Source organism: Urocitellus parryii, chromosome 6, assembly GCF_045843805.1.
Source record: "Urocitellus parryii isolate mUroPar1 chromosome 6, mUroPar1.hap1, whole genome shotgun sequence".
Classification (NCBI taxonomy): Eukaryota; Metazoa; Chordata; class Mammalia; order Rodentia; family Sciuridae; genus Urocitellus; species Urocitellus parryii.
Window position 1 is genome coordinate 174,360,949 of NC_135536.1, and position 16,660 is coordinate 174,377,608.

The 16,660-nt window shown below is 60.0% G+C and overlaps 1 protein-coding gene across 1 annotated transcript; it reads left to right on the top strand.

The window, feature by feature from the left end:
- The first annotated feature begins 91 nt into the window (after window positions 1–91).
- On the top strand, window positions 92–13,141 carry Mylk2 (myosin light chain kinase 2). The gene is made up of 13 exons (XM_026402149.2): window positions 92–197; window positions 301–402; window positions 889–1,309; window positions 2,293–2,591; window positions 4,006–4,111; window positions 4,674–4,767; window positions 6,526–6,635; window positions 6,716–6,857; window positions 10,188–10,258; window positions 10,372–10,500; window positions 11,022–11,174; window positions 11,249–11,381; window positions 12,244–13,141. Exons 2-13 carry the CDS (start codon window positions 351–353, stop codon window positions 12,322–12,324), a joined length of 1,791 nt encoding a protein of 596 aa, XP_026257934.1. The 5' UTR covers window positions 92–197; window positions 301–350; the 3' UTR covers window positions 12,325–13,141.
- Window positions 13,142–16,660: the final 3,519 nt, after the last annotated feature.

Below are 16,660 nucleotides of genomic sequence, written 5' to 3' on the forward strand. Positions count from 1 at the left end.
CAAGAGTGACAGGTGGTGGCAGCCTGGGCTACATGGCCCCTGGTGTAAGAGATCCTCTTCTCCGTCCCCGCCTCCACTGCCCGTGCCCCTGCCTCCGCCTCTGCCCACCGGGCCCAATCCCTTACAACCTCCCCAGAACTCTTCCCGAGCAGCCGCTGCGAGACAGGCAGCCACCAGGTTGCCCCTCTCTGCTCCAGGTACGTCTCTACCCTCAAGTCAGCTGGCCTTGGCCTCCTCTGGCCACAGCCAGACCACAGGAGGTATTCACTAGCTCGACATACCTCACTCTTCTTTCTGCAGCTAGAAAGACTTGAGTTAGACAAACAGAAGCACACACCTCCCTACACCTCATGGCGACAGAAAACGGAGCAGTGGAGCTGGGAATCCAGAGCCCATCAACAGGTGCCAAGCTGGGGCCGAAGATGGAGGGAGGAGCTTGGGAAGGGGTGTATGAATCCAAGGCTGGGCAGTTCCTCGGAGGGAGTTCTGTGCCGAAGTTTCTTTGCATGGTGCATGGGGATTCAGACATCAGGATGATCTGTGGGTAGGGTTGGGCTGGGTCCAGGGCCTGCAGGAAGCCCTTCCTGGAGAGACCAGGAGGTGTGAAGCCACCGTGGATGGCTCCTGGGGACCCACTTACACACCTTAGGCAAGGGGTGGAGGGAGGGACAGCAAGGCCCACCCAAAGGGACAGAGCCTCCCACGGAGGCCTCCGAGGTCCTGGCACTCATTTCTAGGGCCCACCAAGTGACCCCTAGGCCCAGTGGGGCCAGCATTTGCAAGCCATTTCCTAGTGGAGACCTGAGCCCAGAACTGGTCTCTGCCCAGCTGACTGGGGAGGGAGGACCAGGAGGGCGGGTCCTGATGGATGTCTCACCTCCTTTGCAGAAGAGGCACCCACAGGTGCTGCAGGTGAAGGACCTCCGGCTGCAGAGAAGGACCCTGGCCCCCCAGACCCCAAGAAAGATCCTGACCCATGCCCCCCAAAGGGAGATACCAAAGCCCCCACCCCAGAGAAAGGGGACGGTGCCCCCGCGCAACCCTCAGCGGGCAGCCAGGGCCCCGGGGGAGAGGGGGATGGGGGCGGGGGGCCTGCCGAGGGCAGTGCTGGGCAGCCGGCAGCCCTGCCCCAGCAGACGGCGACGGCCGAGGCCAGTGTCAAGAAGTCCAGGGAAGAGCAGGGACCCTCGGGCAGCCAGGGCCCCGAAGAGCCCAAGGTGGGCAAGAAGGCAGCCGAGGGCCAGGCCGCCGCCAGGAGGGGCTCCCCGGCCTTTCTGCACAGCCCCAGCTGCCCCGCGGCCATCTCCAGGTGAACACCCTCTGCCTGGGAGTGGGGAGGGGGCGGTGGCTCTGATCCCGGGGTCATGCTCAGGTCCCCTAGCTGGCCAGGATATCATCATCTTCGGTTCCAGGAGGGGAGTTCTGAGGTCCAGGTCCCTCTGTCCTGGGCATTGGTTAAACATCTCGTCCCTGCACAAACCAGACCTGGAATGTTAGGTGGGAGCTATCCCCAAAGACCACCTAGGCTGAATTTTTCTTTCCTTTTCTAGGCATCTGGGGTCAAGAGTCCCCCTTATTCCGTGGACTTAGGTCTGGCCAAGACCTTGGGGGAAAGGATAATCCTTCTTATTCTAATTTTACTGGTGTAATATGAAAAGATGACTGATAGATTGGTAGTCAATGCTAATACTTTGGTAACCATCATTCAGCACAGGTCCCGTGTTGCGTCAGTTGTGTACACCTGAAGTCATTCCTGATACGTTGCCATCCACAGTGATCACACCATAGCAATCTGATAATCATGTAATGTCAATTTCATGGTCACAGTTTTTAAGAATCACGATCTACTTAACTGGGTGAGGTGGTACCTGTCTGTAATCCCAGCTACTTTGGGAGGCTGAAGGAGGAAGATGGCAAGTTTAAGGCCAGCCTGGACAATTTATTGAGGCCCTGTTTCAAAAGAAAAAAGAAAAAGGATTGGAGATGAGGCTCAGCGGTAGAATGTTTGGCTGGCCTGCTAGAGGCTCTGGGCTCCATCCCTAGGACCCCCCTTCCCAGCTCCATAGCTCCTTAGCTGTATCTACATGATATCAGCAACCCATTCATAGTTAACAATGACCTAGTAGTGGGTTGATGGTCAAGGTAATGACCATTCCTTGATTTTGCACAAAGTGAATTTGGAAGTATTTGGGGGCAGGGGTGGGCACTGCAGGTGAGGTAGGTTCTGGAAGCGTGGAGCCGAGGCGCAGGGTGGCGGCTGCCGGGAGCGTCAACTCTGTTCTCACTTCCTAGCTCTGAGAAGCCACTCGTGGAGAAGCCCCCGAGCGAGGTGCCAGAGCTCATCTTTGAAGGGGTGCCGGTGACCCCTGACCCCACAGATCCTGGGCCAGCCAAGGCAGAAGGAGGGAAGAGCATCCAGGCAGGGAGCCAGAAGGAAGCCGGAGACAAAGCCCCGGGCCAGGCTGGCCAGGCTAAGGTGCAAGGGGACACCTCGAGGGGGATCGAGTTCCAGGCTGTTCCCTCAGAGAGATCGGAGGTGGGGCAGGCCCTCTGTCTGACAGCCAGGGAAGAGGACTGCTTCCAGATTTTGGGTAGGCCAGGGGCAGGCGGACTGGGGTTGCCCTAGAGGTGGGGGGAGGGGAGGGACCCATCAGTCCCAAGAGTCCCCATTCAGGGGACTGAAAGGCCCTGAGCCATGCCCCACCCAGGCCCACCAGACTGAATGTTCACAGCCTCAGGAAGTATTTCCTCTGGATAGAAATGGAAGAGAGGAAGCCAAGCACCCTGCAGCATAAGCGAAGGCGGCCTGACTCCCAATTTAGATTTTATTCTACTTTGACTAAAATGAAGTAAAAGAAAAAAGAAAGAAAGAAAGAAAAAAAGTCAGGCAGGTTATTAGAGCAAGAACCTGCAGCGCAGTGTGGCTTGAGGGTCAATCTGGACCAGGGCTCAAACGCCCGGCTTTGGTCAACTACAGGTTGGGGGGAAGGGCTTCTGGGAGCCATAGAGAGTTCATGAGCTGAGGAGCACCGGTGTCTGTGTGTGGGACCAGGGACCACGGAACTGTGCATGAGATGGGGCAGGACTGCGGACAAGGAGCCAGGGGCGATTGTGAGTGGGCAGCAGAGAGCCCTGAGTCTGAGTGGACCTGGGGAGCGGGCGAAGACGGAAAGGGCCCGGACAGGGACGCTACAGGGCTGGGGTGGGTGAGATGGGGTCAGGAGAGCCCAGTGTCCGGACGCCACCCGCACCCCCTCCCGGCCGAGGTGCCCCGGGAGACCCGCCAGCCTGCCTGGTGAGCGGCACAGTGCCACCCAGACTGGGTGGGAGGACCTGGCGGCTGGGCGGCGGCCAGCAGCCCTGCCTCCTGCCCCCAGCGGTGGCACAGACCTCCGTCCCCCCCGCCCCGCCCTGAGATCACATCCTCGGCGAGACGGGACCTGAACCTCCTCCAAGGGCCGTCTGATTTATCACCGGCCGGCTTCCCTGCCCCTCCTGCTATTTATAAAGAGGTTTCCATTCCCCATGACTCAGCCCGCAGGCCCGCGGGGCCCGCAGTTCCCCATGGGGACGCTAGGTGGCGCCATCCCCCCACCGAACTGCTCCGCCCGGGTCCGGGTGGCGAGATCAGCCGCGAGGGAGGGCAGGTCCCAGCCCCAACCAGCAGCCCCAGTGTCTGGGATTCCACTTGGCGGCCGCTGTACTGGTTGTTTTAATAGAAACAAAGACACTTGGGGATGGAGTACCCGGCCTTACAAAGTAGGAAGGTCCCAGAAGTCCTATCAGCTCTCCCATGGTCCTGCCCGGGCACACTGGATTCTTCCAAGATTATTTTAGGTGTCCTGGAACAGGAAATTGGAAACTGGGCCCCTAGCACCTCTCCTGGTGTCCCAGTGATCATTCAGTGAATTTACCTTCCCTGGAAGGGACCCAGGCAGGCAGACAAGGGGTGACAGAGTTCATCCCCAGCAGTCCTGACACTGACCTTCTGCTCTGCTTCCCCAGACGATTGCCCACCACCCCCCGCCCCCTTCCCACACCGCATCGTGGAGCTGAGGACCGCAAACGTCAGCAGTGAATTCAGCATGAACTCCAAGGAGGCGCTGGGAGGGTGAGAGCTGAGACCCCAATCTGGGACCCAGAGGTGGGTGGGCACCCAGACCCCGGCCCAGACACAGCTCACTAGGGGACGGGTCACGTGGAGACGGTCATTTCTGTGTGCCCACACGTGCACAGGCTGTCTCATGCAGATGACGCTGTCCCTCTCATGGACACACCGTTGGTCATTCAGAGTTCCCAGAGGAAAGACACAGGATTTTCCTGTCTCTGGGACCACAGTGACCCTGCAGTTCCTGCTTGGTAACAATCCTGGCTGGGTCTGGTACCACTAAAGAGCCAGCTCCCTCCCTGAGGCCCAGGGTGCCCCTCCGAAGCCTGGAAGGGTTCATTCCAGGGCCATCCTGCCCAGGAGCTGCCCTTCCTGAGCACAGCCTGCCTTCAGCCGGTACCCGGCTTCCGGAGCGCAGCAGGGCTGGCTTGGGCCATGGCTCCTACCTCCCAGACGAGGATCCAGAGTCACCATCGGGTCTGGGGCCAAGACAGGAGTAGTGCACAGGGCCCTGCTGACCCCCTGCCCTTCAGAGCCCCTCACTCCCAGCTTCCCGTCTTTCCAGAGGCAAGTTTGGCGCCGTGTGTACCTGCACAGAGAAGGCCACAGGCCTCAAGCTGGCAGCCAAAGTCATCAAGAAACAGACCCCCAAAGACAAGGTAGCGGGGGGGGGGGGGGCTGGCGGGGCGGGCAGTGCCTGAGTGGGCACCTCTCACCACCTTCTGCCTGGTGGGAAAATCGTGGCACTGAAGTTGCCGCACAGACAGAGGGACAGACAGCTCTCTGCAGGAGCCCGGGCCCTCACCACACACCAGACTTTTCAGTTAGTGAACTTCTCTGGGGACTGCCCCCTTCCAGGCTTGGGCTCTTCATGACGCGGGTTCAGTTCAGCCCTGCTGGTGAGGGTGGGCTCTGGGCCAGGCCCTGTGCTGGGCACTAGAGTCTCGAAGTGTGTGGCTACAGTCCCTGTCCCCACCAAGGTGGAAGGGCCCGGTGTAAAGTATCTCTAGTCCCCAGCCTGGGCCCAGCGCAGAGGCCATGAGTAATGGGCGGGCAGCTGGGCACAGGTGGTGAGGCAGGGGCTGGTGTGGGGGTGAGGATGGCCTCCTGCCCAGGTGTTCACAGCCGCAACTCGGGAGCGGGGGGCTCAGGAGTGGGATCAGGGAGGCCCTGACTCAGCCATGGGGTCAGGGAGGCTTCCTGGACCAGCTTCTCCTGACCAAGGGCTTTTCAGAGTGAGATGTTCTGGAGGAGAGAGCAGGAAGGAGTTTCAGGCAGAAGGCATTATGGGGTGTAGCTCAGTGGTAGAGCGCCTGCCTATACAAAGCCCTGGGTTCCATCCTCAGCACAGGGGAGGAGGAAGAGGAAGAAAAGGAGGAGGAAGAGGAGAGGGACCATGACAGGAAAGTAAGGACCAAGTACCAGAAATAGCAGGGGTGCTAAGAAGTGAGGTTATGACGTTTTCCACAGAGGCGACCGAGTGTGGCATATGCAAAGGCCCAGAGCACAGCAGGCGCACACGGAGCAGCTTGAAGCACAGCAGCCCTTCATGGCTCTAAGCATGGTAGCAAGGAATGCATTTTTTTTCTTGTTTTGTTTTTGGTACTAGGGATCGAACCCCAGCCCTTTTTATGTATTTTATTTAGAGACAGGATCTCACTGAGTTACGTAGGGCCTCACTAAGTTGCTGAGGCTGGCTTTGAACGCACAATTTTGCTGCCTCAGCCTCCCGAGCTGCTGGGATCACAGGTGTGCGCCACCGCGCCTGGCCGATGGGTGGCATTTGAGGTTTCCCATGGTGTGAATGTCCCTACCCAGAGCCAATACCAACCTACCAACGTGGTAACAGGCTGGCACACTTCTTGAAAGTGATGGATTCTGGTGACTTAGACTAAGAAGGCGGTGCGAGGAGGTGAGAAATGACCGGCACATCATCTAGTTTGAAAGTGGCCTGTACTGAAGGACTTACCAGTGGCTCCCGTGTGGGGCATGAGGAAGCGAGGGACACGGGAAGCTGAGGTGGTTCCTAACGTTTTGCCCCTGTGCTGGGAGCAAGCCGGGGCCCATCGGCTGTGGAGAAGGTGCTATCCATGGCTTCCTCTGGGGAACGGTGGATTTGCGCTCCTTCTCAGTCCTCCCCGGGAATGGCAGGCAGGCCGCTGATGTGTTGGGGTGTGGAGCTGCAGGACGGGGTCAGAGGCCGAGATGTGTGTCTGGGAACGGATCCCTGCATGCAGTGGACAGTTGTGACGTCGATGTGGACTTCCAAGGAGAGATCTCAGCAAGGGGGGAGACAGAGGCACAGAGGCCAGCAGGGAAGGAGGCTGGGCAGGGGTCCAGGCAGGGACCCGCAGGTCTGGCCAGGGGTGAGGTGTAGGGGCTGGAGGCAGGGAGTGATTTGCTTGACGGGTCCCCAGGAAATGGTGATGCTGGAGATCGAGGTCATGAACCAGCTCAACCACCGCAATCTGATCCAGCTCTACGCGGCCATTGAGACGTCGAACGAGATCATCCTGTTCATGGAGTAGTGAGTACCAGCCCGGGGGCGGTGCGGGGGGTGGGTGCCGGCCTCCCAGGGTGAGCCTGTACTGCGGTCTGTGCACGCAGCATCGAGGGTGGCGAGCTCTTTGAGAGGATCGTGGATGAAGACTACCACCTGACCGAGGTGGACACCATGGTGTTCGTCAGGCAGATCTGTGACGGGATCCTCTTCATGCACAAGATGAGGGTCCTGCACCTGGACCTCAAGGTACTGGGCAGGGGCTCCCAAAAGGGATGAGGCACTAACCACTAACACCCAATGTCCGCGTTGTCACCAGTGGTCTTCCACCCCTACTTCCATCCATCGTTCCAGTAACAGATTCAAAGGGCACTGGGTACTTACTGAGTACCAGGAGCTGGGGGTCCTGTGATTCCAGTTTTCATGGAACTTCTAGTCCGGTGCTAAGTATTTGCTAAAGAATATTTTTTATTGCTTTGGCACTGGGGATTGAACCCTGGAGTGCTTTATCACTGAGCCGCATCCCCAGCCCTTTTTATATTTTATTTACAGACAGGGTCTCACTGAGTTGCTTAGGACCTCGCTAAATTGCTGAGGCTGCCTCTGATCTCGTGATCCTCCTGCCTCAGCCTCCCGAGCTGCTGGGATTACAGGTGTAAGCCACCGGGCCTGGATGCTAAAGGATCCTCTACAGTCCCGTGAGCTCCAGGCTCGGTGTGTCTCACATCCAGGTGGCTAAGCAGCTGCCTCCGTGTTGGCCTGTGATAGGTACTATGAGCGCTTGTTCATTTATTCAAAAGCAATGAATATGTGTCTCTGGCCTGCTGTCTGCCAGCCAGCGTTCCATGGTGGAGATCTGAGGCTGAACCAAATAAAGACCGACCCCTGCCCTCTTGGAGCTAACCAATGAGAATATTGTCCAGGCACCAATGCAGGAGACGTGGGTGTCACCATCAGTTTAATGGAAAATATTTATGTCCCTTTCTGACCTGGCATGGCACCAGGCATGCAGTAGGTCGGGAGGTTACCTGGAATCATGTACCACATCAACTCCTGTTGGCTGGTAGTGGCTGCCCGGAGCTTGGTGACACCTGCCCAGGTGTGGAGTAGGGAGGGGCCGCACCAGTGCCAGGTACCCTTACAGCAGGTGCTAACGTTGTGGGGTAAGTGGCGAGGCTAGCAGAGATGAAACGTTAATGCCGAAGTGCGTCAGTGACACCAGCTGGGTCGATTTCATTCATTCACTTGATAAACACGTGCCAAGTATCTGTGATGGGAAGGGACTGCCCAGTAGCAGGTTAGACTACCCCTAACACAGGTCTTCCCGTAAGGACCACAAAGGACAGAATACCTGTCTCAGGGAACCTACAGATTAGTGGGGGAAACGGACATTCATAACATGACTAATAATAACTACAGTAATTAGCATTATAAACCTTTCAGAATGTGCGGAGGCCTGGGGGTATCTCAATGGTAGAACATTTGCCTGAAATGTGCGAGGTCCTGGTTCAATCTCTAACATTGAAAAAAAAAAAATACACTTAGAAATGGTCACTATGGCGGGTGCAGTGTCACATGCCTATAATCCCCGTGGCTCAGGAGGCTGAGACAGGAGGATCTCGAGTTCAAAGCCAGCCTCAGCAACTTAGTGAGGCCCTAAGCAACTCAGTGAGACGGAGCCTAAATAAAATAGAGAAAGGGGCTGGGATGTGGCCCAGTGGTTAAGTCCCTGAGTTCAACCCCCCCCCCAAAAAAAAAGAAATGGTTAACACATATATACATCTATACCCATAAAAATATTATTAAAAGTGTTACAGGAAAGTGCACAACAATAACGAGGACGGAGACAGGCAAGAGCCAGAGACTGGGAGGTCGGAGCGGGTGGCAGGAGGTGGCTCTGACACTACGGGGGTCGCCTAGTGACAGGCTCAATCTGCCTGGTCATGGGATCCTTCCAACTGCCTCTTGGGCCTCGCGTAGTGAAAGTGCCCTGTCACCATCCTGTGATGATGAGGGAGGAGGGTGAAGAGATGGCTCCACGGGGCCAGGGCGGGCGTGGGGTGCTCAGGAGACTGTGGGGAGACCCTCAGAGAGGGAGGGGGCCTGGGCCAAGCCGATTTGCTGATGGTTTGAGTGGGGGCAGGGGCAGGAAAGAATCAAGGTGACCCCAGAGTTACTGGGGGCAGCTGGTGCCTGCGTGGGGACATGGGAGGCCTGCATTCCCCTCTGAAAGCCAGTTTCTTTGGGGACTAGAACAGGATCCCCAATCAAATGCACTGCCCCCGGGAAGGTCGACCTGCAGTGGTTTTCAGGATGACAATAAGATCTTCATCAAAAAAGGGTTTTGCCAGGATCAAGAGAGTGGGCTGCTCCCCAGCCCAAGGCTGTTCTCCAGGACTCGCGGCGGCAGGGCTTCTGGGGACCTCTGGGGATGCTCTGGCCTGAGCATCTCCAAAAGGAGGCCCGAGTCTGCTTGTTCCCTCAAGTGCCCGCAGCCTGGGCCTTTCTTTTCCTTGTCCTGGTGGGACCCGGCCGAACCGTGGAGGTCTCTTGTGTCTGGCCGAGTGAGCCCATGGATTCTGCAAAGGCCTCAGGAAGCGTTTGATTAAAGACCTCAAATCAGACACCCAGAGGGACCTAGTGCCGGGTCGTGGCGAAGACCCAGGGGCTCAAGGACTTTGGTCCTGTCTCCCTCTACTGCAGGAGGCCCCTGAGGCTGGGCCTCCGTCTCCAGGAAGGAGCCGGGTTTATGTGGAACCTGCCTTAAACCACGGGGACCCTCCTGTGTCTGCCCTGGACTGGGCTTGGTCCTGGGTCGTGTTCAGGAAGAGGAAACAGGCTGGGCGTGTCCTCCTCACACTCACCCGAGCTGGACAAGCAGATTTCCTCGGAGCCTTGTTGAGCACCTGCTGAATGCTTTAGCTGGTCACTGATGGACGAAGGAGACTGGGAGAGAGGGTCCCTGCCCTGCACCAACCCACAAGCACTCCATGCGCCCAGGCCTACCCCGTAGAGTGTACCACGGGACCTTGTTGGCTGGCGGGGACGTCGGGAGGCCAGTGCTGAAGTCTGACAATCCAGGCTCAGATCTTGGTTCTGTCATTCATTTCTGGGCCACCAGGGCACTTCTGAGTCTGAGCCTCAGTTTTCTCGGCCATAAAGAGGGGTGAATGGCAGCTGCGTCCTGGGGTCACAGCCCTGGGAGCCCTGGGCTGGTGTGCTCTGGCCTGGGACTCTGGCGCTCCACAGCCTGGAGGTGGCCCTGCCCTGGCCACCCACCCGGGCACACCTCTCTCCTCTGCAGACCTCAGTCCCCCTCAGAATCGCTAGGACGTGGTTCTTTGTGGCTTAGAGGGAGGGGAGTCCGACCCAAACCCACGGAGTGTTCTCCAGCCTTGAGCCTTCCTGCGAGTCCCCCGGGGCTCTCAGCCTCCTCTCTGTGCAGGGACAGTCAGAGTGGATGGCCCCCGATGGCTGCCCACACTGGCAACTTGGGCCTCGCGTCGGGGAGCCTGGTCTTGGGTGGAGAGGGACAGAGAGCAGGATCAGAGGCCAATCCAGGTCACCCCGTTTCCGCAGCCAGAGAACATCCTGTGTGTCAACACCACGGGCCACCTGGTGAAGATCATCGACTTTGGCCTGGCACGGAGGTACCACCTGGGTGCGGGGGACAGCAGGGCCGGCCTCTGTGTGGGCAGGGCCAGGGCAGGGCAGAGAGTGCCCGGAGCAGGCTGGGGCTCTGAGTTGGTGATCGCACCCCCAGGTACAACCCCAACGAGAAGCTGAAGGTGAATTTTGGGACCCCGGAGTTCCTGTCACCTGAGGTGGTGAATTATGACCAGATCTCCGACAGGACAGACATGTGGAGCCTGGGGGTCATCACCTACATGCTGTGAGCCCCGGGGGAGGGCGGCGACTGTGGGGCTGGTTGGGGTACACGGGAGGGGCAGCAGAGGCCAAGGTGGGCCCCGGGGTCCTGGTGAGGTGGGCCCACCCACTGGGAGAACCAGGAAAGGGGCTTTTGTACCCATTTCATAGATGGAAAAGCCCAGGCCCCCAGAGGCGTAGCATCTCAGCCCAGGGTCCTGGACGGCAGGCTGCAGGCGACCCGGGCGGGGCAGAGGGGCAGTGGAGACTTTTTGTGCGCTCATCACCGGGCCTTGCACTCGTCCTTCCTCATCTTCCCTGGGGAGCTGGGATGATCATGCCCATTTTTCAGATGAGAAGAGTGAGGCTCAGAGAGGGGAAGTGACTTACCCAAAGTCACCCAGCCAGATCCAAACCCAGGTCTGTCCCACTTGGGAAGCCGGGGGTCTTTCCAGCACATGGTGTGCCTCCGAGGCTCTGCCCACCCCCCGCCCACTCTGCAGGTCCAGTCTCACCCCCCGGCCCCCTGCCACCTCTTTCCTCCAGGCTGAGCGGCCTCTCCCCGTTCCTGGGAGATGACGACACAGAGACCCTGAACAACGTCCTGTCTGCCAACTGGTACTTTGACGAGGAGACCTTCGAGGCCGTGTCGGATGAGGCCAAAGACTTTGTCTCCAACCTCATCGTCAAGGATCAGGGGTGAGCCTCCGTGTGACTGTGCGGGGGAGGGTGGGGACCGTGCCACCATCGCCCTGCTGACGCCCCTCCCACAGGGCCCGCATGAGCGCTGCCCAGTGCCTGGCCCACCCCTGGCTCAACAACCTGGCCGAGAAAGCCAAGCGCTGCAACCGCCGCCTCAAGTCCCAGATCCTGCTCAAGAAATACCTCATGAAGAGGCGCTGGAAGGTACCGCCGGGCGCCGGAGGTGGGCGGAGAAGTCCCCGTGCCAGACCCCGGCCCCTCCAGCCCTGCCTGGCATATTTCCTCCACCAGGCCTGGAAAACAGGGCTGGCCTCCCTCCCCCCGAGTGGGGCCCTCCGCCCACCCCTCCATCTGGGGAGGGGCTCATCAGGGGCCGGGGCTCAGGAAAGTGTCTCTGACCCCGTCACTGTGTGGGGTCATATTCCAAATATTTATCAAACAGCCACTACTTCTAGGCATCCGTGGACACAAGAGACCATGATCCCAATCCTTGTGGACTACCTTGGGTGGAAAATGGAGAGTTGTTGGAATGGATTAAGGCTGGATGGGTTCTAGGAAAAAATGAGGGCAATCAGCAGTGCCAGGAGAGAGGCTGCACTTATAAATAAGCAGTCAGGGAGGGCTCGCCGAGAAGCCTGTGAAGGGAGACCTCTAGGAGATACAGAGTGAGCTGTGCCAGGACTGAGGGAAGAGTATTCCAGGCAGAGGGAAGAGTCAGTGCAAAGGCCCTGTGGCAGAGCCAGCTGGTGAGTTCAATGAACAGGTAGGAGCCAGTATAGCTGAAAGTAGAGTGAGTGAGGGGTAGGAATGACGTCAGAGAGAAACAAAGGGACAGGAGCCAGAGGGACTTATCTGCCACCACAAGAGGTTTTTTACTTAGAGCCACTAGAGTGGTCTGGGCTCTGGCCTGGTTGACTTAATCTGATGAATGAATGGAGGAAGCCATCCTGTAGCTGGTTTGGGCCGTCCCTGCCCCGGCCTCTGGCCCTCCTGGAGTGAAGGGGACCCTGAGAGGACGCTCAGCTTCCTCACGGGGTCTCCCTGACCCCTCTCTCTCCTGCCCTAGAAAAACTTCATCGCTGTCAGCGCTGCCAACCGCTTCAAGAAGATCAGCAGCTCGGGGTCCCTGATGGCTCTAGGGGTCTGAGCCCCCGGAGCAGCTGAGGCCCGGACGCAGCCGCACAGTGGCCAGGGCTGAGGCCACACAGTCCAGAAGGCCCGAGAGGGCAGGCCAGATCCTTGGGCGGGCTGGTCAGGACAAGGCTGCGCCGGGCAGGGAGGCTCGGGGCTCCCCACGCCTCCGCGCAGTGACGCTTCCCCGACCCGAGCCGAGCCGCTCGGAGTGTGGCCAGGTCCATCCAGCTAACGCCCCCAGACCGGCTCTGGCTGTCCACCGCACCCCAGACCACACCAAGGGCCACTGCGGCCACTCCCCTTCCCCCTGGCTCCCTTTGAACTGCTGCCCTGGTGGCCCCTGCTCTGCCCACCGGCCTGGGCTTGCTCCTAGCTGGGGTGGGACGGCTGGGGCTCCTGCAGTCATGGGCGGAGGCCCCCCGAGGGGGCAGGAAGGCAGCCCCCAGTTCCTCAGGCCCAGCTGCCCCGGAAGAAGCAGGCTTTGTGAAGGGGGACCTCAGGCCCCGCCCACTCCCGGCAGATAAGGCCTTGCACATACCATCTGGCCGCCCGCAGCCTTCTTGGTGACCACCAACACACAGGAACTGTGTGAGAGGGGGACGCCCCGCCCAGGCCTGGCAGGGGGCCGGGAGAGGCTGGGGGACACAGGAGACCACCCCTGAGCTTGCCTGAGGGTCAAGCCCGCCCCACCTGGCCACTCTGGACCCATCCCAGGGGGCACCCACGGCCTCAGATGCAGGGGTCAGCAGGTCCCGGAGGAGTGCAAAGGCCATTGGGCAGCCCCCAACCTGCTCTCAGCTTGTGCCTTGTAAATAAATGTACAGGTTGGACGCGGACGTGGCCTCCTTCCCTCTGCGCGGTGCGGGTGGGCACTCTCCGACGTCCATCTGAGCGCTGGGCACCCCCGCAGGCTTAGGAGCCAGAGCGCCCAGCTCGCCATCTGGGCCAGAGGCATTCCTGCTGTGCACCCAGGTTTCTCACCTGTGGCAGGGAGGGCGCAGCAGCAGCCCACAGTGACTGGGTGGTAGTGATCGCTAGGCTTTGGTTAAGGGCTGGCATGTGTCATGTCGTTAGTCCTCCTACCGGGACTGTATCATTTCTGCCTCCATCAGGTTGGGGCACCAGGAGCGTGGCACAGGGGGGTCATCGTCTTTATTTAGAGACAGGGTCTCACTGAGTTGCTGAGGCTGACTTTGAACCTCCGATCCTCCTGCCTCCGCCTCCCGAGCTGTTGGGATGACAGGTGTGGGCCACTGCCCGGCTCAGGGAGCTGTTCTGATCTGCTGTCAGATGAGGGGACAGTTCAGAAAGGGGAACTGAAGCGCTGGAAGGCGGGTCAGGGCCTGGGGCTGGAAATGGACTTTCTGCCTCCAGAGCGAGGCTCTGGAGCAAGCTCCCCCGCTGCCTGCAGAATCAAGGCGTGGGCAGGCGCGGTGGCCTGTGGTGCCCGCGGTGGTGAGGGTGCCCAGGGGACCCAGGGCAGAGTCCTGCTCTCTGTCCCTCCCACTTGCCAGGCAGCCGAGCAGGGCAGGGGGCTGCCTCCCCTGGCAGGGGCAGCTGGAGGGCAGGTGGTCGGAGCCTGGTAGGGCCGTCCTCCCTGCCGGGTCAGAGTGGTGCGGCCTGCAGGGGCTCAGAGGTCGGGGTGGGGGGTGGGGTGGGGGGGTGGCGGAGGTGCAGTGAGCCCCATTCCGACCACTTGGGCCGCTCTCGGGGCCAGCGGGTGAGCGTTCTGCTGCTTCCCAGCTCAGGGGGAGCCCCAGGGAGGGTCTGCCGCTGGCCCAGGGTCACACACTTGGTGTGGAGCCAGGGTTTGAACCCCGACTGAGGTGGGCCCTGCCCCTCACCCTGCTCTGCCTGCCTCGAGCAACCTTGGACCTGACCCGGGTGAGGCCTAGCAGCTGGTTCCATCCCTCTCCAAACACTGCCCCGGGGGCTGAAGCCAGGGCCCAGAGCGCTCCACCCTGCTCCAGCAGGTGGGTGCAGAGTCCCGCTGTGCAGGTGCCCTGCGGGGGGTGGGCCTGGGGGACTTTGGGACCTGTGCGTGACTCCTCAGGCTGGGAACCTGGGCCAGGAGCCTGGTGTGGGCTCTGTGGGGAGGCCTGCTGGTGGGCGGGGCCCCAGGTCCCGGAGCCCGCCGTCCCCTGCCACCTGCCAGCTGGGCCAGGCCTGCGGTTTCCTCTGAGTGGTTCTTGCGGCCTCCCTGGCCCCCACCCAGGCTGAGCCTCGGCCACACAGCACGATGATGAGGGATGAGTCACCTCGAGGGGGAGGGGGGAGGCCGTGTCCAGCCAGAGCAGAAACTCAAGGCTGGGATCCAGCTGGGGAAACCAAGGCCCAAAGGGGAAGATGCTGGGACCAGAACCCAGGCCTCCAGACTCCCAGCCACACCTCAGTTTCTTCCTCTGTAACGTGACCATGGCAGCCTCAGGCTCTCCTCTGCCACCCCTACGGCCATGAGGACAGTGGAGGGATGGGCTGGGGTGGGCTTTAGCATATTTCACAGGTAAGGAAACAGGCTCCAGAGAGGGAAAGTGACCTTCCCAAGGCCACACAGCAAATGAACAAGTCCTGGGCAAGAAGCCAACACAGGACCAAGGCCCAGGGCTGAGGGACCCCCTCTCCATCTCCTCCCAGGAAGGCATCTTAGAAAGCTGTTTGGGTTATTTGGGGGCCTCCTTTAAGCCTCCCCTGCTCCTTGGAGGCAGAGAATGTGGGTGGGAAAGAGGATTTCAGAGAGGTCTTGTTCTCTCTGGGGCTGCAGAGCACAGTCAGGTGTGAGCTGGGGGCCCCTCTTGGGCGGCCTGGGTGCCTACCCTCTCAATGGCTGGCATCCCTGGTGATCACGGGGACAAAAGGCTTTTCACTCTGGAGCTGCCCTGATGGAGGGGGGAGTCTCTGGTTTGGGCCAAGCTGGACCCTGGGCAGGTCGGGCCGAGGCTCTGTCCCTTGCGGTTCCCAAGGTGCCAGCTGTGGACTGCCCTCTTCCTTGCATGATCCGCTTGGCCCACAGGCCAGGCCAGAGCGCCTCCCGCAGCGTCCCTCCCTGGGCCCCCCAAGGTGGGCTGTGCTGCTGGGGCACTCCCCCCGCCCGTGGGCTGAGAAGGGTTAACCCCTCAGTGGGGCTGCCCTTCCCACTGGCCCCAGCCCAGAAAGCTTTCCTCCAAGACCATTTCCTGCCTCTGGGCCTGGGCCAGGCCCACAGTGACCACCCCCATGGGCCTGGAAGCCACTGAGGCCACATCTGGTTTGGATTACACCCGGACTGGTGACGTGGCCTTTTCCTGTCTGGTCTAGTGGCCTTGAATTCCACCAGCCACCTTGGACCCAACCAGGCAGTGGTGGGAAAAGACTCGGCCAGTGACGGGCCGCCCTGGGCCCTGGGCGTGTGAGGTGGCCGGGCCGTCCTGAGGGAGGTGCCCACCTGGCCCACCATCCCACCTGGCAGCCGCCTCCACCCTGTTTTCCTTCCCCGCTTCTTCCCTTCACTCTAAAGGGTGGTGTTTATGGAGCACCAGGCGCTGCAGGGCTTTTGTATAAGAGGAAGCAGGAAGTAGGTCTGGAGAAGTTGGGAAGAAGTTTGCAGGGCAGGCTGACTCGGGGTAGTAGGGAGCCACGGAAGGGTTGTGAGCAGAGGAGGGACACGATCACATTCGTGCACTAAAAAGGACTCCTGCATCTGGGCGGGTCAGTGAATGGAGACTGGAGAAGGGAGAGCAGGGGAGGCCAGGCGGTGTCTTCTCAGGAGGCCACTGAGATCGAGAGCCGGGAAGTATTGAGCTCAGACATCTCTAAGCAGACGGGCTGGGAACAAGTGACCGAATTCCAGGTAAACAGAAAGGATTCAAATCCACTTATGGCTCCTCTCTGAGCCCCAGTTCCTGTCTGGAAAGGTGGGTACTAATAGTCCCTGCCTCCCAGGGTCAAGGCCAAAGTTGCATGAGGTGTCACACAGCTGTTCCCTGAGCCCCTGCTGGTTCCAGACACTGTTCTAGGTGCTGGGGACAAACAGGGAGAAGACAAGAGGCCTGGGTAGAGCTCCTTCCAGAGCGGGCAGCTGACCAGCACTCATGGAGGTAGAACGTGCTCTTGGGGGAGAAGCGAGGATGGCGGTCGTCTGAGCAGAGACTGAAGGACAAGGTGGAGGAGAGGACTTTGTGGTCCTGGTGGGAGACCGGACCAGGCCGAAGGAGGAGCCAGGCCAAGGCCTGGAGGGCGAGGGAGGAGGGAGTCGCAGCCAGATCTCAAGGCCTTTCCCCACAGGGACTGCTGCTCTGGGCGAGGGGGCCCTGGGGGGCCTTTGAGCTATAATCCCTGGTGCCTGGACTAAGGTGACCAGGACTCCAAGGATG